Source organism: Ananas comosus, linkage group 5 (genome assembly GCF_001540865.1).
Source record: "Ananas comosus cultivar F153 linkage group 5, ASM154086v1, whole genome shotgun sequence".
In the NCBI taxonomy this organism is placed as follows: Eukaryota; Viridiplantae; Streptophyta; class Magnoliopsida; order Poales; family Bromeliaceae; genus Ananas; species Ananas comosus.
In genome coordinates, this window is record NC_033625.1 from 11,039,558 (window position 1) to 11,062,026 (window position 22,469).

General features: G+C 35.4%; 1 protein-coding gene across 1 annotated transcript in view; it reads right to left on the bottom strand.

Annotated features, from left to right (window-relative positions):
• The window catches only part of LOC109710694 (1,4-alpha-glucan-branching enzyme 3, chloroplastic/amyloplastic-like), a 61,194-nt gene that overhangs the window by 16,169 nt on the left and 22,556 nt on the right, over positions 1-22,469 (bottom strand). Inside the window, exons 9-10 of the mRNA XM_020233430.1 lie at positions 15,390-15,492; positions 913-1,050 (exon numbers count right to left, since the gene is read on the bottom strand). Coding sequence (XP_020089019.1) covers positions 913-1,050; positions 15,390-15,492 — 241 coding nt within the window. The remainder of the gene's footprint in view (positions 1-912; positions 1,051-15,389; positions 15,493-22,469) is intronic.

Sequence of the window (22,469 nt, forward strand, 5' to 3'; positions counted from 1 at the left end):
AATAGGAAAACAACTTGGAACCCCATGGAGAAAGGCATTCTTCACATCAAGCTGACGAAGAGTCCATCCGGATAAGAGAGCAAAGCTGACGAAGAGTCCATCCAGATAAGAGGGGAACTAAAGTAACAGTTCAGATGGCGGTGTCCCTCTTTCCAAGCCGAATATGCTAGATTTGGAACAAGTTTTTTTTTCTGCTGCTTCAATGAATTGAGCGAACATGCTACTAGTACCATCAACATATGAAGTCACTCCAAAACTTTCAAGAACATTCAGGAATACTTGTTTACACCAGTGATAGGTGGTGTCTATAAGCGCCGGATGAATTAGGGTTTTGATGTTGGTTATTAGTAGGGATGGTAAGGTTTTGACGTCGATGAGAGAAACGAAGTTCGGAATGATGCCTGGATCGCTATACCCTAGAGTTAGGGCTACCGCTCTAATACCATGAGAGTTTGGATCAGAAGCCACCACACATCCTTTTAGGGTTTTATATTATACATATAAATAAGTACATGTGTATGCAAGGTACAGGCCAGTTGTCATACAACTGTATTAGTAACAAAATGGTTATAAACATTGACTAATATGGACTAATTTCAATCATCCCAAATACAGATGTGTTGATTACACAAACAAAAACTATATTATTTTTACTTTCAACTTATGTTAGTTGGTATGAAAGCATATTAATAACAGCCTATTCTTATTAAGGCTACATCATTAGGTGGCTATTTGCAAATGGGCAAATGTTTAGACAGTTCTAGTGCATTTTAGCCATATGGAGACCCAAAAGATATTGTTTGTGGTTTGATGTTACCTACAGGAAAACCTGTTGACGTAGTATAATTAATTGAGCTCAAATATGAAAATGAAACTACTAAATAATAAAAGATAAAATGTTACTAGCAAGACCTTATTCATGCTCCAATCCTTGTCCGGAACATTTTCAAGATGCCATAACCACATTTCTGGAATAGAAAGATTGACCCAGTAGTCAAATCCCAATCCACCTTGAGTGGTTGGCTCACACAATCCAGGATAAAATGTTGCCTGCATAAAGAAATGTAACAGAACGAAATACAATGCCCATTAGTTGTCAAGCTCCTAAATTTCGTAAGAACATGTTAAAGGATACTAGAACATGAAAACTTTAAGTATATCATAAATAAAAGTTAAAAATGTCAACGCAAGAGTTCTGACAAGATGAACTTTTGATAGTTGTAGCTCAAATAAATATCATACATACAATATAATAATGTAATCAATATTTTACAATTATTTTCCGATATAAGATATAAACTAAAGCCATACCACGCATTACATTTCGAACATCTAGCCTCAGCCCTGGAAATTAATGGATTGGTCCATATAACAAGAATAAAGATATTCAACTCATCTCATATTGGTTATTGATGCATGCCCCTTTACTTATAGCATTGCCTTTTAAGTGGTTGGCTGCTTATTTCACTCAGTAACTCACCTTACTGTGGTATTTTGTGTTAAGTCGCTTTATCTCAGCATGCCCTTGACTACTTAGTTACCTTCCTTTCCCTTCATCCTTCTTTATGGTTCTCATTAAGTATCTCTGTTGCACCACTTGAATCCTTCAGTTTATTTTCGCATTACTTTTCTTGTTGTATCATGTTGATTATGTTTGAGTTGTAGAGCAGTATCACATGGATTATATTGCTAGACTATATTGCATGACGATAGTTAACCCGGTAGGTCAGTATCACATATGATTTAGTGACATTGTTTGACCTGATTTGTTGTTGATGAAAAATTCAAAATTGAGTTCCGACTTTATCTTATTTTTTAATTTATTTTATTTAATATTTAATATTATTTATTAATTAATATTTTTATTATTTATTTATTTGTCTTTCATGGCACGAAAGAAATCCTAACGAGATTTTCTCTTATTCCGTTTCTTGCACCAAAAGGGAGGGAATGTGGGTTCCGTTTCTTTCGCCTAAGGGAAAAAATGTGGCATTACGCCCTCTACTCCCTCTTCTCTTTATATATTCCTCTTCTGTTCTTATAGAGGTAGAGAAAAGACATTGAGATAAAAAAATAATCATCATCTCTTCATTTTTCACTCCTTTTCACATTATCTTATTTACTAGATGTTTAAAGAATCTCTGTCAACCTCCGCCACGTTCGTGCTCACAGGAGAAGGAATTTCGGTCGTACCTTGGGGTGTTGTTCTCAGTTAATCCCCAAGAAATGACAGGAATACGCCTTACGGCAGCGCTACGCACGCTTCCGGATAGATCAAATCTTTTAATTGGATTTTTTCGCTTATTCGTAAGTTTAATTTTATCTTTATAACTGAATTAGTTAGATTTTGATTACAATCGAATTTAGCTGTATATATTTTTCCCAATAGGTCGACGAACATCCTATTGATCTCTCTCAACTATTTGCCGATGGTTTGGCTATTGAGCATATAGCATCTTTCGACACAGCTCATGGAGCATTTCACATATGCCAGCGGTTTTAGCCATCGTAACAGTATTCGTTTCGGGAAAAGTTATTGTGTCTCGAATTGTGAGCCCTATGCGCGGTATGTTTTGCAACAAGGTGATATGCCTGGTGACTGAGCATGGTGGCATTGCCTGAGAGATCTTTACACCAACATAGCTATATGTGGATTGAGTTGGTTATTAGACTGTTCGTCTGGTTGATGCATACTTGTTTGTTTATTTATGTTACAGTAGTGATACATATATATCTTTTGATTAGTTATTCATTTCTTTTCCAGCTTTACTATTGCCACTGTACATGCTTTGATTATTAGTTCATACTTGTCAGAGTACTTTATCTCTCTCTTGTTTACCAGTAAGTACAGGTTGCTATCGGCGGCTTGCGGTACCCACTGGAAAACATGTGTACATGTTTCTCATCCCCTATTTTTCACACGTGACACTGGAAGTGAGGTTTGGGACAGTGCGTGACAGTGCTAGTAGATAGACGAGCTCCTATTTTGTGATGTCAATGTTTTAGTTTCACCTTTCATGTTTGGTTTTGCTTTTATATTTAGATTCATTTGATTTAGTAGTTTCATTATCTCTCAAGTTAATAAATACGGAATTATGTTTCTTGACATTTAGGTTATCTCTCGATTAATAACTGTTGATTTAATTGTTCATTGATTATCTATCTGTTGGTCGGTTATTTATCCGTCTTTTTTGTTTCTATTGTTGTTCTTGTTGTGGTTGTTTGTGTTGGTTGATGTTATCATCCAGGGCTGTGTTTGGTTCGGGGGATATCCCCGAAACTAAAAGGATATCCCCCAACTTGTAACCAAACGTCAACGGAATTGGGAGGAACAAATTATTCCGGTCAAAGCGGGTTGTTCTAGGGTGTTCTAAAACAACCCATTAAGGCTTCATTTGATTCGGATATAAGTAAGAACTGCTTATTTCAGGGATAGGTACAAGTTCAAGTATAAGCAAGAATTAGACCGATTTTACGCTTGGATGAAAATTTGGTTGTTCCCAGAAATAAAAAAAATAACGTTTGGATGAAAAGTGGATTGTTCCCGGGAATAAGAAAAATTGTGTTTGGATAGGTGCGGAATAAGAAAATAGCGGGCAGTTATAAATAAAAAAATTATGATATTACTCCTCTCATTAAATTTGATTTTACAATTTTAAATTTTATATTTGACTTTTTTAATTTAAAATTTTAATTTTTAAATTAAAATTTGAATTTAAAATATTAAAATTTAAAATCTCAAATTTTAAATTTTAATTTATCAAAATTTTAATTTTAAATTTAAGATCAAACTTAAATTTTAAAAAATATAAAATATCAAATTTTAAATTTGAAAAATATAAAATATCAAATTTTTAAATCTAAAATTTGAAATTTTAGAATTTAAAAATTTAATAATTTTGAATTTTGAATTAAAATTATAATTCGTAAAAAATTTACATTATAATTTAAATTTATCTTCTCTCTTCTCTCGTCGTGTAACTAGGGAGAGAACGGAGGATGATCCCGCACCGATCCGGTCTCGCGAGTCGTCTCTCTCTCTCTCTCTTCATCTCTCTCTCTCCCTGGTACAAGCTTTGTTCCACTAAAGGGATAACCCATTAAGATGGGGAATATTGTTCGTTCCCCATTTTTTTTTTTGGGTATAAGAGAGGAATACAGGTCTTATTCCCAGTCCTTCCTACGCCATCCCAAACCGTATGCTAAAGTTATTCCTAAGAAAATAGGAAAACTTTGTTCTTCACTTTATTTTATTAGATAACTAGATACATAAATAAGTATATCTTTATGATAATATATTTTTACTTGAATCTTAATATATAATGTAAATTAATTAAATTTGATTAATTATTTATTTTATTAAGTTTTAGCATTTATATATTAATATTTAATTATTGTATTTCAGACTCAGTATTGTATATATTCAATTTTTTTCATATACTATATATTTCTTTTAAATTTGTATTGAAATTTGAATTATGCTACTATACTATCGATAGTACCAAGTGCCTGGTGTTATTAGGTTTTCGGCCTTTGGATGAAAGGTTGTGCGATTAGGGTGATAGTGGTCTCCGGTTATGATGATAGTGGTCCCCTAGGATTGAGTGGGCGGTTGGTTAGATAGTATGATCTAACGAGTGCAAATGGTCAAAAGGATAGATCTAACAGCGAAAAAACTTGATAACACCAAGTGCTTGGTACTATCGATAGTATAGTAGTCGGACTGTTGACATTTATAGTATTATTAATTAAAATTATATGGATATTGCTAGTATTATATTTTATTCATTACATATTATTATGGATAAATTATATAAAATACAATGTTATATAGAAAATAAATTAAATATACTAATATAAACTAAATTGTTACATAAAATATTATATTATAAATTGTAGCATAAAATAATTTTATATAAAATATAATGGTATAAATTAATTATTTTATTTTTTAAAACATATTTGGTCATTATTCTAGACTTTTATCGAAATGCTTCTAATGATATTCTCTAGAATATTCCTGAATGCATCCAAACACAAATTTACAGTTGTTTTAGCTTTTACCGGAATATCCTCTCTTCTTCAGAACAACAAAATTTATCCCCCAAGTTATAGTTCTCGAACCAAACACAGCCTAGGTTCCTACGCTGTGCATGTATAGGGGAGACTGTTCGTTTGTACAAAGGAAACTCTATCCATGCAGCGGTTCAGTGTACATATGGGGGCAGTCTTTGATTTTGGTTATATGTTTTTAGCTATTTTCTTGTAACAAGTTTTCCAAAAGAAACCCCAAGGCATGACATGGCATGCCATTGGCACAGGGGGGTTGCCGACATTTGCACACCCTGTGCCGCTACGTGTCGTGCCGCTGATACAACGACACAAGCTGTGCTAGCGGAATCCTTGATAGCAAATAATAAAAAAATTAAAGTAGGGGATTATGTCTAAGCCTTGAAAAATGGCAGGGAAAATGAATTCAATGCAATTAATTCTAATATTGAACAAAGGTCTTAACACAATATCTTACTATAATGTTGATGTTGAGGGACCAACAAGATAAGGCATGGCAAGATTGTGAATTAGTGAGTTTTTCCGAATTGAGATTGGGAGGCTAATTTCAATGATTGTTTGATCTCCTACTCTGTTGACAGTAGTTATCTCGAACATAATCCACACTATATTTCCTTGTGATTGCCCTACATTTATTATGCATTCATTAGTTCATTACAAATAAAAGCATTCTCATGTTGCTGATTTCTGATTCCTATCTGTCATTTCCTTCTCAATACTATTTGTTTTTGTTTATAAAGTCAAACATGCAACTTGTTGTTGATATGAAATGCTGAATACTTGTTTTCTCAAATTATAGTAAAAGATATTGTTTGCACCCCATTATATATAAATTGTAGTACTCGAGAAAAATCATTGGAAACAAATATTGTTGGTTAGGGAACCTTAAACATGTGCACCTGAATCTTAGTGCAAGCCAATGAAATCGGACTAATAATGAGAATGCTTGTACATATCAGGGCAGTTGCTGCATAAACTCTAAAACTCTAGTTATTCACATTTTCTCTACATATCTTGTATTGTTAGTAGAGACAATGTAGATTCTTGATTTGTTAATATCCATCTACCTATGCACCTTGTTTCAGGTTATCCTTAAAGTGTATTTCGACCCGAAAACTTGTCAGCACGATATGGCGTAGTGCATGTCGAGCCGTGCCAATGCGTGCCGGCCACAAAAAATGCATGTGTACCGACACATAATGGCATTTTTTTTTTTTTTGCAATAAGATATTCTAATTGCTTATTGTGTACCTTCATCAAATCTTTTGAACTTTATTAAAAAAATTACTTACTAATTTAAAGAAAAGAGAGTTTTGAGCTGTGCCATCGGCACGGTAGTTGTATCGTGCCGATATATTGCTGACATGATATGGCACGGTAAATACGGCCCATGCCGATGGGTACTTAAATCCTTGTTTTAAGTATTATCTGGTATATAGCTTTTACTTGCTCTGTTATGCCTTCGGTAGGGCCTAATGAGTACAGATTGCTTCTCTTAGTATTTCTACACACTAGACTACATTACATAGTTCTTACCCATTTTCAGTTTTCTTCCTTCGCGGGTAAAGCCTTAAGTACAGGTAAGGAGACCATACAGTAAGCATCAACGAAACAATAGAACCTAAATGGCCCCAAAATTTAATTTATGATGGTTTGGAAGTAGCTTATGTACTAAAAAGGCTTTGAGCTTGTACATGATCGTTTTGGAATGAATGTGGGACTGGATAAGTTATTTAAACCTTATGTTATTAGTTGGTTATTGGAGAAATAAGATAAGAGTAATGTTCAAATGAACGTATTTATGCTTATCTATAAGCATTTACACGGGAATGGTTTAAGATGTGGTTGAGTTAGCGACCAACTAGATGAGATTTTGTATTATGCAAATAATTTAAGTATTATACAGGTTGCTTGTGAAAATAATGAAATTGTTATACAGTTCCTTGTGATCCATCGCCTTGCATGCTCAATGGGTGAAACATAAGTATGACAGTATACATGCTATTGTACACCGGTTGGGCTTCTGAATCAAGGCATGACAAAGTAGTGAAACGAATAAAATACCAGTTTCACAGCATGTATTGCGGGAATATTTTGAACTATACATGCTTAGCATCAATAGTAGAGGTCTGATTTGCTACTAAGTGCATTATAACCTCACTAAAAGCTTGTTACCAACGCTACTTAAGTACCAAACTTGATATTTTCTCACAGTAATGGTCATTTCTATTAGCAAGGTAACACATTCTCAATGCTCAAAATCACCTTGACCATATTAGTCGCTTTTAATTTCATCAGTATTTTCAATTTTCTAATACAAAAATAAAATTTTATGTTTGATGTGCCTCAAAATTTATTTATTGAGTTCAATTTTGTTCCCCTAATTCGCCAAAAATATTGTGGTGTAAAAAATTATGATAAAATAATTTGTGAAAAAAAAATGAATGTCAGACCTAGAAAAAAAAAATTCAAGCCAATAGGCCCACATGGTATGGATCGAAAATATAAATTAAATAAATTGAACCATAAATTGATAAACAAAAAAATTAAATTATAATTTTCATCACGTATCTAACAAATAAATCTTCGAGTGCAAAAATAAAATTTTAGGGGGGATGGGGTACCCAGAATATTTCGGGTTATTGAGTTCAATTTTGTTCCCCTAATTCGCCAAAAGTGTTGTGGTGTGACAAATTTTGATAAAATAATTTGTGAAAAAAAAATGAATGTCAGTGGTGGAAGATGAGGGTTCCGGCCGATAGGCCCACGTGGTATGGATCGAAAATATAAATTAAAAATTTGCCCATATATTGATAAACAAAAAAATTAAATTATAATTTTTTTGACTTATCTAACAAATAAATCTTCGATTTCCAACGTCTTTTGGGGGGGATGGGGTACCCAGAATGTTTCGGGTACCTCAAAGAACAAAACAAAAGAAAANGACTACTCTTTGTCTTCCTGATTTACGGTGGTTTTTTTTGGTTCACCGTACTCGCCGTGTTGTGTCTTTTTGATCGTTGTTGTCCTATCCGGTTCGCTATGGTGCACCCTGTGGCCTCCTCGTTTTTTCCTAATGTCTCTTCGACTTTAATGACATCGTCATCGTGACTATGAAATCATCATGACATCGCGGTCATAACATCGTCGTGACATCGCCACCATGACATCGCCGTTCCATCTAATAATACTCTCTTCTTTATATGTGAGCGTTTCTTCCCTCCTTTCTTTTTTTCCTGCTCGTTGCGGCTACTCTAAACCGCTCCCTCTTCCCGTCGCAACCTAGAAATACGGGATCTTAATCCCCAACTGAGATTACGGCACTTTCTTTTCGTTTTCTCATATCGGGAGATCCCAACATAACTAATCTTATTTATCACATGTTTGGTTGGGTAATATCATTCTAATGTTAGTCTCTATGGTATATCTGGATATGATTTACTCCATTATTTATTATGTTATGATTTATATAAGACAGTATGATTTATATAGCATTGTGAGAAAAAAGACGAGTCTTAACTTTACGACATAGAAAAAACAATCGAAGGTGTAACTACATCCGAATACTTTTAGAAAGGTGACGTAGAAGTTGAACACCTCGAGAACTAACTACACACACCGAACCGAGGCGTGTATAACGTGTAATCTACCTCTTCATACAACTTGCGTTTCTAATTTCACAGCAGGACACGGCATGGCACGGGGGTTTTTCCCCCCCCCCCAGGCGCCGTATCACACACATAGCACGACAGATGCGTGGTCTGTCACGCTATGCGCCGTGACACGGCACGGCCGTCACACACACACGAATTCTCAGTTGGTAATCTGACTTTTTCCTTATCTTTTTGTAGTGGAAATTCTTTCATGTCTTCTTCTATATCGTCTCTATCCATTGTTAACATAAAATCCTCATACCTTTAAAACTCACGGATTCTACATACGTTTGGTGTGCAAGCAAGTGGTTTCTTAATGTCTTCTTTTGCAGTTCCTCAGTCTGTTTCACCATCTGAGCAATTATCTCCCTTTCCTACTGTTGGCATTTGGTTAAATCGAATCGGGTGCGCCCATGATCGGGCTCGATCCGACGGTTATTATGTTGTCTAATTGGGCTAGAATTAATCTCTCTTTTAAATTGAAAAGCTATTTAGAGATATATTCTAACCATATGAGGATAACAATTAAAAACCGATTTGGCCTTATCTCTTACGTACCTATTAAGATTTTGGAATCCCTTATAAATATACGGGCTATCTCTCATAAGAGAGAACAAGAAAACCAAGAGAGAAACATAGAAACCACATTTTCCATTAACCTATTATTCTAGAAGGTCTTAAACGGTGGATTGGAGATCGTGCTCGTTTGTAGTTTGATCCACCGTGAGTTTGGAGCGATAGAAGACCTTCGTGGACAATCCGAAGACACCTGAATCAACCTCTACGATCCGAGCTCGTCGCATTCTAATGCGAGTCGCTTCCGCAAAAAGGTACGAACGAATATTTCCGCTGCATTCTATACCTACCAACTTGAATAATACTGCCATACAGGTTTGCAATGAGAATAATGCCTCTATTGCTAGTCAAGCTAGACTCTTGAGTTTATAACAGACGAAATACATCCCAACCTAATGCACTCACTTCTCCTATTGATACGGCACCTCCACACTATGGCCCTCCACCTTTCCCTTACCTAATACTACCCTACCGATAGTATCCTCTGCCTCGCCTACTTTGCCTATTGACTCTCTTTTACTTTCTCGTACCCACTCTATGATTATCAGATCCCTGGCAAAGGTTTGTCTCAGTCTACCACCTTCCTGGCTTCTAAGAACTCCATTCTCTCTACTGAGTTTAAATCCTTTGCTGAGGCTTCTCATCCACTTCTCAGGATGCAGGTTGGCGTGCAACTATGGCAGCATAGTATCATACTTTATTGGCTAACTCTACTTGGGATCTTGTTCCTCCTCCCTCATCTATCAATCTTAGTGGCTGCAAGTGAGTATACAAAGCCAAGTAGAAGACAGATGGTTCTCTTAAGCGTCTCAAAGCTCGACTCCTGGCTCAAGACTACAAACAGCAACAAGGTATTGACTTCGATAAGACTTTTTTCCCGATCATCAAGCCAACTACTATTCGTATAGTTCTTTCTAGTGCATTCTCGTCTAGGTTGCCACTTCGACAACTTGATGTGAAGAATGCATTTCTTCATGGCTTTCTTTCTGAGGAAGTTTATATGCGGCAACCGCCAGGTTTTATCCACTCTTCTTTTCCTCATTATGTCTGTCGTTTATGCAAAGCAATCTATGGTCTTAAGCAAGCGCCTCGATCTTGGTTTCAACGTTTTTTTTTTTTTTTCTTTCTGAACTATGTTTCATTAAAAGCACTGTTGATCCCTCGATGTTTATTTTGTCAATCCTCTTTTGGTACCCTTGTTCTTCTTTTATATGCCGATGATATTATTGTCACCGAAAGCTCATCCTCTCTTTTGGTCGCCCTTTTCAACACCTTGCAACGGGAATTTGCAATAAAGGACTTAGGTCCGCTACATTATTTTTCGGGTATTAAGCTTAACTGCTCTTCTTCGGGTCTTTATCTAACTCAACAGAAATATGCGCATCAACTGCTTATGCGTCATGGGTTTCTTAATAGTAAACCTGTTTCCACTCCACTGTCTCCGACCACCCATCTTTCGTCTCATGAGGAGCGTCTCCTTGAAGATCCCTACACTTTATCATTAGATGGTTGGTGCCTTGCAATATCTTACCTTCACATGCACCAATATTTCATATGCTGTCAATTCAGTTGCTTAGTATCTTCACGCACCTCGTGAGCCACACATGCAAGCAGTTAAATGTCTCCTCTATTATGTTCGGGGCATGATGTCATATGGCATTCCTATCTCTCACTGTGTCAATCTTTCGTTTGTCGCCTTTTCCGATGCGGATTGGGCTGGTTGTTCGGATACGCACCAGTCTACTTCAGGATATTGCATATCTCTTAGACCATCCTTCGCTTGTCGTCTTTTCCAATGCGAATTGGGCTGGTTGTCCAGATACACACCGGTCTACTTCAGGACAATGCATATCTCTTTAGACCTGACCTTATCTCATGGTCAGCTAAGAAACAGCCTACCATTTCTCGATCTAGTTCTGAAGCAGAGTATCGCGATGTGGCTTACACGCTTGCCAAGATGATTTGGATCCATCGTCTGCTTCGTGATCTTGGTGCTTCCTTGTGGCACTCTATTTGCATCCTATTGTGATAACATTAGCATCACATACCTTGCTGCCAATCCTATTCTACCACCACATGCAAGAAAAGGCTGCCGTCCTTGTCATCCAATAAGTGTGGGAAACTACCACATGAAATTGATACATAAAGAAAAAGCAAAATAAAAAATTTTCTGCTGGTACAAGGTTAGTTATGCTGAAAAGATGCGCAAAGAACTACCCCCATAAACATGTTATGCATTCAACTACTTCGAGAGGTTATTTATTGGTTTTATGTCATATAAGGAATTCCCTTTATTAACCTCATGATCTATTACATCTTGAAAGTTATACCTCTAGATTATTTTTTGAGGTCTTGATCCCACCGAGTGTAAGCTATAAATGTCTTATAAACTTTATCTAGATACTCGCCAAATTCAATCTAAAATTTACTACTTGTGCAAATTGGTGTATTTTTGACACATTTTATGTGATGATATGGTGCTTAAATGCTTAGGTATTATATTTTTAGGTTTTCCCCATCTAGAACATGTTTTTAAAATTTGAATTTGAGTTTCGCTTGATTTTTCAAATCAATTTTTGGCCATATTCCGCTGAGCTTTCAGAACTAGGTTCAAGTTCCAAAACACAACTCATGTTTCAAAACCACGTTTCAGGTTCTGCAAAATCCGATGGCATTTTGGGTGAGACAAGGTTGAGGTTCTGAAGCGTGCTTCATGGTTCCGAAACCTAGTGCCAACTCCTATATCTAGGGGTTCCGAAACCCAATTGAATCCCTTTCTCATTCTTTCATCTGAAGAGCTTTAACTTCTCCAACTTCTTTCTCTCATGATTTCTCACCCGCAACACCTAGGACTTGCTGGAGATTGGTAAGATTTCATTCTTCCTTTTGTATTCTTATAATGCCCTAGTTCATGTTTTATGGTAGATTTTTTATTCTCTTGTGATTGTTCTTGGATTGTCAATTAAAGAGTGGATTATTGTAGTCATACATGCTTATTTTGGTCTCATTGTCTCTTTATTCATCACACTCCACATTTACATGACCTAAAAACCTCCAATGGAATTCAAGCTAAGAACTTGTCTTATATCATATTAAAGAATGTAAAACAATCATTTCTCTCCAAAAACTTTAGCCACTTGGGAATGGTGGTTTTAATATTTACTAGTGAAGGCACCCGCGCTTTGTGACGGGTCGATTCCGCAGAACTAAATAAATAAATGAACTTGAAGAAAAGAAAAACAGTACAAAAAAAATAAAAGAGTCAAAGAATAAAAAAATAAAAATAAAAGAAACTAAAGAAGAAACAGCAGCTATTTCAGAGAAAGCATAGGAATAAAAGTATAAGGAGGATAAAAAAAGAATAAGGGAAAAACTATAAGAATAATAAACTATATTTGTAGTAACAGTAAAAGTTGAGGATTAAAATATCATATATTTCATTGTTCGAGTCGAAATTCCAATTAATTAAAGTTTAAGAACCAAAGTGTCACGCACCTCATAGTTGAGCCTAAAAATTATAGCACATTAACGTATGAGGACTAATATCACGCCTCTATAGTTTGAGGACGCAAAAGAGTAATTTATCCTTTGTTATGTTTTTATTTTTATTCTAAACAAAAGAGAGGGTTGATCATAAATCATTTGTTCAATTAGTAATTTTATTCGAGGAAAGAATCTATTAAATATCTAATAAATTTTAGAATGCCTAATTGTTAAAACTAAAGGTCGACCAATCATATATTGGACATTCCAGAAGATTTTAAATGTGAAGTTGATCGCTCATCAGACTATAAATATTGTATTGAAATTTGATACTAAAATCAAAAATAAAACATATATAATTTCTGAACTATGAACTATTTTGAATCAGCTATCCAACCTTTCAAAATTATGTTTTATATGAGTTAGTCAATGGTATTTTGACTTTAAAATTGAATGCATCGTTTTAGTTTTATAGTTAGTATGCTTCATACAATTCTCGCAACTAATTTTTTAAATAAGTAACTAATTTAAACTCTATCAATCTCTTTTTTTTTTATTGTACAATCTATATCTAAATGAGCAATGTTATAAAATTAAAATTTATATTTAGGCATACAATATAAATTATTTGAAAGTATATGTAAAATATTATATTTTTAAGTTTTTATAATGAGAGGAAAAATAAGATTAATAAAAAAGGGCCAATCAGTGGAAGAGAGAGAGAGAAGCAAAATTGAGATAAAATACAAAGAAAAGGGGCCGGCCCCACCCCAGCCCACCCACTCCCAAAGTCTAAGTTGCTATAATAGTGCCACGTGGGATTGAAACTGATAATTCATTGTATTGTATACATATTCAACAAGAATTCCAATTTGGAGCTCTTACTGCAAGAGAGAAAAGATTTGAGGGGATTCTAATATAGTGTTTCTCATAATAGCACTTCTCAAAACAGCATTTGTCAATATACTAAAACCATACAACAGGTAGAAAGATCTAAGGGTGATCCTGTCCAACAATGCTGTCTCCCACCACACTCCTCATGAATTGTTTAAGTCAGCCTCCCTCATGGGATTGTTTAAGTTAGCCTATTCACCGAACGTAGTAGTAATTCCTCTTCATCTACTAATGAAATACGCTTGGAATTTTGTTTATGGAAAATTTTATTAATAAATCTATATAAATGCACATTAGTTTGTAAATGAACTCACGTCCGCTAACGCCAATTTGGTCGATCCGGCCCGTACACAGACGCGAACGGACAGAACCTCCTCTGTCCGCCCAAGGCTCACAACACACGAGTACTGTATAAAGAAATAAACAGTTCCTCCAGGATAACGTTTCAATACACATGGCTTGCACGAGGGCAAGCAACAAACCAAGTGATAGTAAGCTAGCATACTGAAAATTCACTGTAATTTAAAACTTTCAAACTGAACTGCATTAACTAAACATTTCAATTATCCAGTTCAGTTTGAAAGTTTTAAATTACAGTGATATTCATGTTTAGCTAGCTTTACTATCACTTGTGATTGTTGCTTGCCTTCGTGCAAGCCATGTATACTGAAATGTGATCTTGGGAATTGTTTATTTCTTTATACATGTACTCGTTGTTGTTGAGCCTTGGGCGGACAGAGGAGGTTCTGTCTGTTCGGCGTCTGTGTACGGGCCCGGATCGACCAAATTGGCGTTAGCGGGACGTGACAGATAGAGTGGTATTAGAGCAACTAGTCTAACTACTAGTCATAACATAATGAGTTCTTTGTTAATGTTCACATTCAAATTTTTTGCACATTAAAAATGATTCATCACACTCCAAAAATGTCATCATATGGCATCATACATCAGTTCAACTGCATTACATAGCAGTAGGCAAACCTATAAATAGAATAGCATTTATGTTTATAATAAAAAGTGGGCTTTTTTGCATTTGGCCCCCTCAAAAAAATTATTTTCACAAATAACCCCACCAAATTTATAATTGTAATTTGGCCCTATCCCTGCCACGCAAGCACGACGCGAGCAAGGGTGGAGATGCTAGAATAAGTTCAACACAGTAATCCATTCACCGTGTCTAGGAAAAATATATATATTGCGAAAAAATATAAATATTGAAACGGGGGAATATAAGGGGAATATAAATATAGAACACGGTGAACCATTCACCGTGTTCAAACACGGTGAATGGTTCACCGTGTTCAACTTAACGTCCCTCCCCAGCCAGCTTGCGCGTCGCTAGGCTGATGTAGCGCCTGCATGGCAGGGATAGGGTCAAAATTACAATTATAATTTGATGGGGCTATTTGTGAAAAAAAAAACTTTTTTAAGCAGGGCAAATGCAAAAAAAGCCCATAAAAAGTTTTTACTCTATTTCAGTGAAAACTTTTTTTAACTCTGGATATGGTTATCTTCAATCGATTCTAGTGTAGTTAGTTGATTTTAATAAATGTAATGTTAGGCAGCATCATTCACAGAAAGTGACAGCAAATGGAGAACAGGTAACAACAACGCGTCTTAATCGTATCAAAGTGCTTTGAATTATAATAGATTCTCAACAATTAGGTAACACATACATATAAAAATAATCTAAAAAAGAGGGTCGCTACTTACATCTTCTGCAATGGTTATAATATCTGGATTAAGTTCATGCAGCATCTCATTCGCTAGAATTAGGTATGTCAAAGCATCCTTGTCAACATATTGATTACAAAACCTACAATAAAATAAACACACCTCAAAGAAGCTACAGAACATATTCAAACACAAAATGACATACGAAAACAAACACAAAACTCAAAAGTGAGTTTATAACATGTAATGAACTGTGTTTAGAGTCTTCAGTCTGCTAAGAAATTTAAGGACTATACAAGCATCCATAAGTATCTGAAGTTGAACATGTTCGGAGCCTTGGGTCAAATTAATGATGTTCTACGATGGAATGAATAAAGATTTATTAAATAACAAGTATTTTTAGACAGCAATTGGTTAACAGGACCGAAGAGGATAATTGCGACAAAGTGCAGGCAATGTAGAAACAATTTACACAAAAACCACATGAACACTGGACAAAAAGAAAAAGTTAAAGAGAACAGATCTTTTTGTCAAATCAAGATCGGCTAAAGGGGAATGCTTGACTTATAACCTGTCGATTAGCATGTTACTGTACATATGATCAACTTACATTGATTAGAAAGGTGACCAAGTGGATGCAAGTTTATCACCCATCAAATTTGTTAATTGGTTAAAGCTGGCATTTAGTGCAAGTTTGCACCCAATATTGTTAATATCATACAAGAGACTTTAGCTGGACTCGAGCATAAACTATTTCCTCAGATCACATGACTGCCTCCTTCCAAGCTAGAGAAAGTCCTATAACCAAAAGTAGGTGATAGGGAGAAGTTGTAATACCCGTACGCAGTTAACTAAAATAAAAATTTTAAATATGCGGGTGTGATTATAGAATAGTGATAAACCCGTCATTATAAATTTCGATTTATTGCAATCGGATTAAACCGATTTGGTTGGATTTGATTTTTGGATTAATTTATACTCTACTAGTTAGAGTAGGATTCAGATTTAGCCCTCAGTAATCACCTATAAATAGGTGATTTAGGGAGGGTGTACAGCCATATATATATATATATATATATATATATATATATATATATATACAGAGAGAGAGAGAGAGAGTTGTGCTGGAATACTATCGGTAGCAAACGGGCTCCGTTACCACCCATTTGTTTTCGATGATGAAGTCTCCAAATCGACGATCGACACCGTTGAACATGATCTATACCATTTGAAGCATCTAGAAACCAAATTTCATGCTTTTTCAATATTGTTCACTTGTCCATCAAGTGAACACAAAAATGAACGGCTGAAAATTAAAATTCTTTAAAAAGTGATGATAGGAGTCTTGTAATCAAGATCAAGAGTATAAATAGTTTAAAGAATTTTCTAACCAAAATTCAATTGATTTGGATATCTTTACGTCGTTAAACGAGAAAACGTGTTATATCGACCATTAAAATTACAAATTTTGAAACAATTTGATCGTTAAGCTAATAATGTCGCTGTGACATCCCAATAGTCCCACATCAGATGGGAATGGGGTTGTCATTGGGTTTATAAGAGGACTTCACCCTAGTAATAATAACTGGGCTTAAGCATTTGGGCTGGTGGTTTGGGTCCAACGAGTTATTATTGCTAATGGGTTGGGTCGTTACATTTGATATCAGAGCCAGTTCACTAGCCGAAAGTGTGAGATGAGTCTTAGCTGAGATAGGATCGGAATGATAGACTAAGCCAAGGTCGGTGATTGACAGGCTAAGTCAGAATCGGAATGACAAAGGCTAGCGAGATAAGTCTCACATCGCCTTGTGATCTTGGGTTGTGTGTGTTTAGGGCTGACGAGGACGTCAGGGCCTAAAAGAGGGGAGTCTGTGACATCCCAATAGTCCCACATCGAATAGGAATAGGGTTGTCATGGGGTTTATAAGGGGACTATACCCTAATAATAATAATTGGGCTTAAGTATTTGGGGTTAGTGGTTTGGGCTCAACGAGTTATTATTGCTAGTGGGTTGGGTCATTACATTGGGTTGAAGAGAACATCAAGGCCTAACCCCGGGGAGTCTGTGACCATCCAATAATCTAACATCGGGTGGGAACGAGATTGTGATTGGGTATTTAAAAGACTACGCACCCTAATAATAATAACCGGGCATAAGCATTTTAGGTTGGTGATTTAGATCCAACGAGTTATTATTGCTAGCGGGTCGGATTGTTACACCCTCCTGCCATACTGTGCCCGTAAACTAGGAGCACAGCACAAAAAGGGCAAGGGTCCCATTTGTCGCGGCACCCCACACGGTACCCTCGAGAGACAACCGTATAACATGGGTGCTATGGTACTAGGGGTGGAAACGAGCCGAGCTCGAGCGAGCTTACCTCGGCTCAAATTCGGCTTGAAATTAGTTTCAAGCCTAAATTTAAGCTCAAACTTGGATTGAAATTAATTCGAGCCGAGCTCGAGCGAGCCTAATTTCGAGTCGAGCGAGCTCGAGCCCTAAACGAGCCGCTTGAAATTCTCAACATCATACAATCAATAGTTTAATTTGTATAGAATATAATCTATAATTTGATATAAAAATGTCTACTAGTTCAAAGTACAAAATAATTATATGAAATATAGTATTATAATATAAAGAAAAATAATTTATGAGTTAAATGTCTAATCTTTTCAGCATCACATGTCTTCTCTTCCGCCTTCAATCTCATATTATTCATTTTCACTTATGCAATCAAAAATAAATAAATTATATAGGTAAATATTGGATTAAATTATCCAATCATATATAACTAAAATTAAAATTTTATATNTCACATGTCTTCTCTTCCGCCTTCAATCTCATATTATTCATTTTAATTTATACGGTCAAAAATAAATAAATTATATAGATAAATATTGGATTAAACTATTTAATCATATATAACTAAAATTAAAATTTTATATAAATAATAATTTTTTACTTCAAAAATATTCTGTATATTTTCTCAAGCATACAATTAATAGTAAGGAAGGCAACGGTGGGCATATACTGTTACTTGGTAACTTGGAGGGCTTCCAGCTTGGCCACTGACGGTGAAAGACAGAAAAAGAGAAAGAGAAAAACATATTAAAAATTTAGAGCTCTGTGAAAGAAAGAAAGAAAGATAGAAAGAAAGAAAGAAAAAATGTATAAATTTAGTGAAATTTTGCTTTTTTATTTGTTTATTGGGTTTGTTTTTATGGGCCAACAACATTGGCCCAATTTTAACTAAACTCAGGTTATTCACTCAGCCTATATATAATTAAAATATATTTTATATATATAGATTTGGGCTAGAATACTATTGATAGCAAAACGTCCTTTTTGCTATCAAGTTTTTAGCCTTTGGATCAACTTTTTCATCATTTTTAATCATTGGATTAAATACTATAACCCAGTGGGGAGCACTCAACCCTAGGGGGACCACTCAACTCTAACCGACTAATATCATCCTAATCCTACAATTTCTCATCCAAGTGTTAAAAATTTGATAGCAAAAAGAGCGTTTTGCTATCAATAATATTCCAACATATATATATTATCGTCGGCAGCGTCAGATGTATATATATATATATATATATATAGTGTAGAACTACTATGCTATCGAAAATGTAGAGGATTTGATGTTTCCGAATTTTTGACCCTTTGATTAAGAATTGTATGGTTGAGATGATTGCGGTTCCCCATAGGATTAAATAATACTCCTAGGATTGAGTGGTCCCTGCAAGGTAATAATAGTATTAATCCAAAGATAAGAAATGATTAAAGGGGTTGATCCAAGAATCAAAAAATCGAAATCACCAGATCCTCTATATTTTCGATAACATAGTAGCTCTACTATATATATATATATATATATTCAAGCTTTTCGAGCTTTTCGAGCCTAATTCGAACGAGCCGAGTAATACTCAAGCTCGGCTTGAAATGAATTTCGAGCCTTTTTTTTTGTTCAAGCTCGGCTCATTTAATTTCGTGTCGAGCTCGAGCGAGCCAAATATCGAGTCGAACGCGAGTCGAACGCGAGCCGGCTCGCTCATTTGCCAGCCCTATATGGTACATGCCATGTGCACCTCTCATTTTTCTTTTTCCTTTTATTCTTTCTCTTTTCTTTATTTTTTTACTTTCTCATTCATCTCTTTCATCTTTCCTCTCTTTTATTTCTTCCTTTACTTTTATTCTCGTCTTTCTTTCTCTACTTGCTCTTTCCATCCAATCTCTTTGCTTTCTTCTCTTCTATCCTAAGATATTTCTCTTTTTTCTTTTCTAAGAGACTACTTAGAGGCGAAGAAAAACCAAAAATCTTGGATCTACTTATAAGGTAAGCCAAAATATTCATAAATCAAAACTTCCCTCCATAGTTTTAAAGTTTCTATTGATAAACATGGAACTTCGTAAATTTTTATTAATAATTTATAAAAATCTGAAAATAAATGAAATATTGAAGCCATTAATGTCCAAATCTACTAAATCTAGTCATTATACAGCTCATTCTTGAATTTTCTTGATAGACGTCACACTTTTGCACAAAATTTTGAAAAAAAAATGATTTCCCCTAATTTTGAATATGTTAGATACAAAAAATATTTAAACGTTGTTCTCTACAATCTTAAGAGTTTAGAGTACAACAGTTGTTTCATATAATTTGACATAGTATTAGAACAGGAGGTCATGAGTTTGAGTCACACCGAACTCCTAGTGTAATACCCCCTTTTTTTTTTTAATCTGATAGAGGGGGTTTATTTTGCTTAACTTAAAAAGTCTAGGGGTTTACATGCAATTATGCAACCCTAATTAATAAAAAGCCTCCTAATCTGTCTTTTCCTCTCCAATACAATCACCCCAACTGGCTATTCTCTTTTATTCTCTTGTCCAACCTGATCCGCGCGAGCCTTTCCTACACATGCACAATCTCTATTTCTCTTTTCCACATGATCCTCGATCTCGTCTTTTGGAGCCACGCACCGCCGCACTTCTTGATCTTCGTCGGCATCCTTTGCTTCAAGGCGGACATTGTTGGAGCGTCAAAGGCATTTCGTTTGTCGTCGTTTCCTTCATCGTCATTAAAAACGTTCTGTTAATTAATTTGATACTCGACGTTTGACCGAATTATATTCAGATTATTTAGAGATAAGCAACCTAGCATCCATTAGTTTAATTTTTGGTAAAAAAAAATTATAAAAATATGTTACAATATGGAAAATTCCTTTTTGTATAGTTTTTTTCAAAATAAGGGTTAAACTTGCTTATATAAAGTACAAATAGTTGAAGGAAAAAGATTTTTCAAAATTTTGATTTGACTGCTATGCAGATTTTAAATAAATGCGCTTTAGAAATTGTACTTATTTGATTAAATTTTAATATTTAATAATTTGTTCCCTTCCTAACTGTTGAACTGGATAAATAATTTTGAAGTCATGGTGTCTCTTGGTATATTGCTATAATGATGTTGGCCATGTCGACATGAATTTTGTGATAGAAGCTAGCTTTAATTTTGTGACGCGCATTTGGGTGCAATTTTGTGACGCGCTTTTGGGTGCAATTTTGTGACGCACCTTAGATTGCAATTTTGTGACACGCCTTCAGACGCAATTTTGTGATGTGCCTCCGGATGCAATTTTGTGATACGCCTCCAGGTGCTATTTAGATTCATCTTCGGGTGCTTTCGCTTTGTGATCGTGCCTTCGGTGTCTCTAATGTGTGTTAAGGACCTCAACCAATGGATCGTTAGTTATAGGACACTTCCGTTTCGAATTCTAATTTTTGAAATAAGAATATTTTTGTTAAAATTCTATTTTTCTTAGTTTCTTATAAAACATGCATGTTTAAGACTGAATATTCTTAAACATGATTTGTAAAAGTTTGTGAAACTCAGTCATCACTATTATATTTTTAGTATGAAAATTTATTTCTGATTATTTAGAAAATTTTCTATTTTGCATGCTTAATCCGACTAATGTGGTGTATCTTTGCTTACCCAGGTACCGAATCTAATCAGCTTGTCGGGTATTGGGACGAATGAACATTAGAAGTACAGTGCACTCTAAGCCTATGTATATAAATATAGTTAGACTGCTGTGCTGAATTTATAGTGAATAATACTTAGTATTGTTTTTTGAAATTTTATAAGTTCTGAGCAGAAGATGATCAGTTGAATAAGTCAGAACACATGAATTTTGGATTTCTATGATCAGTTTAAATTTAATACTGTTTGTTTCGTAGCCTTGCATATTTGTAATTAATTAGTTATAAATATATGGCGTCTGTTATGCCGTGGGTTAGGGGCGTGACACCTTCATTACTGATTTCCTCCTGTTTATTTCAAGTCCACATAATGGGCCTAACAAAAAGTCTCAGACCCCAAACGTGAGGGGTAGTGTTAAATATAAAAATACTTAAAAACTGTTCTATAGAAATCGAGTTTTTATTAAATAAAATTCGAAATGTTGGGGCATTTCTGTGAAATTTTATAATTTTCAATGACATATAATCGCCACTCGAGGTCTAGCAGTGCCGTAAGTCGTGGGACGGACTTTACTACGATTTCGCAAGACAAATGCGTGGTTTGGAGAGAAAAACAGCAAGAGAGCAACCGATAAATTGCGGGTTTTTCTACAATAAACGCGAAACTTTGTGCCAAATTGCGAAAAAATATTACTGGGAGGTGCTACTCTACAAAATGCACGCGTTGGAGGGTTTTGAGTAAGAAACTCAAAAACAGAGGGACTAAAATGTAAATTGTACATTATGTATTTGAGAATCAAGGGTTTTTTAACCCTTTTTCTCTTCGCTCCCCCTCTTTCTTCACCCTAGCCACCATCTACCACCCCATTATTGTCACCAACGCCTCCCCAACCTCTAGCGACCCAGAACCGCCGCCGCCAACCTTCTGAACCTTCGGCAACCTCCTCCGGCATTGCCTCACCATCACAAGCCTCTACTCAAGCCTCGATCTGGCCAAAGCTTAAGAGTAAAAGAGCTCAGCCCTATTGATCCGCCACCGCCACCGCCACCGCCGCCGCTCCCAACCGCCAGCCACCGCCTCTCTGGCCCTCTCGTTAGACCCTAACTTCTCTAGTCACGGCCAGCCACCCATGGCCGCA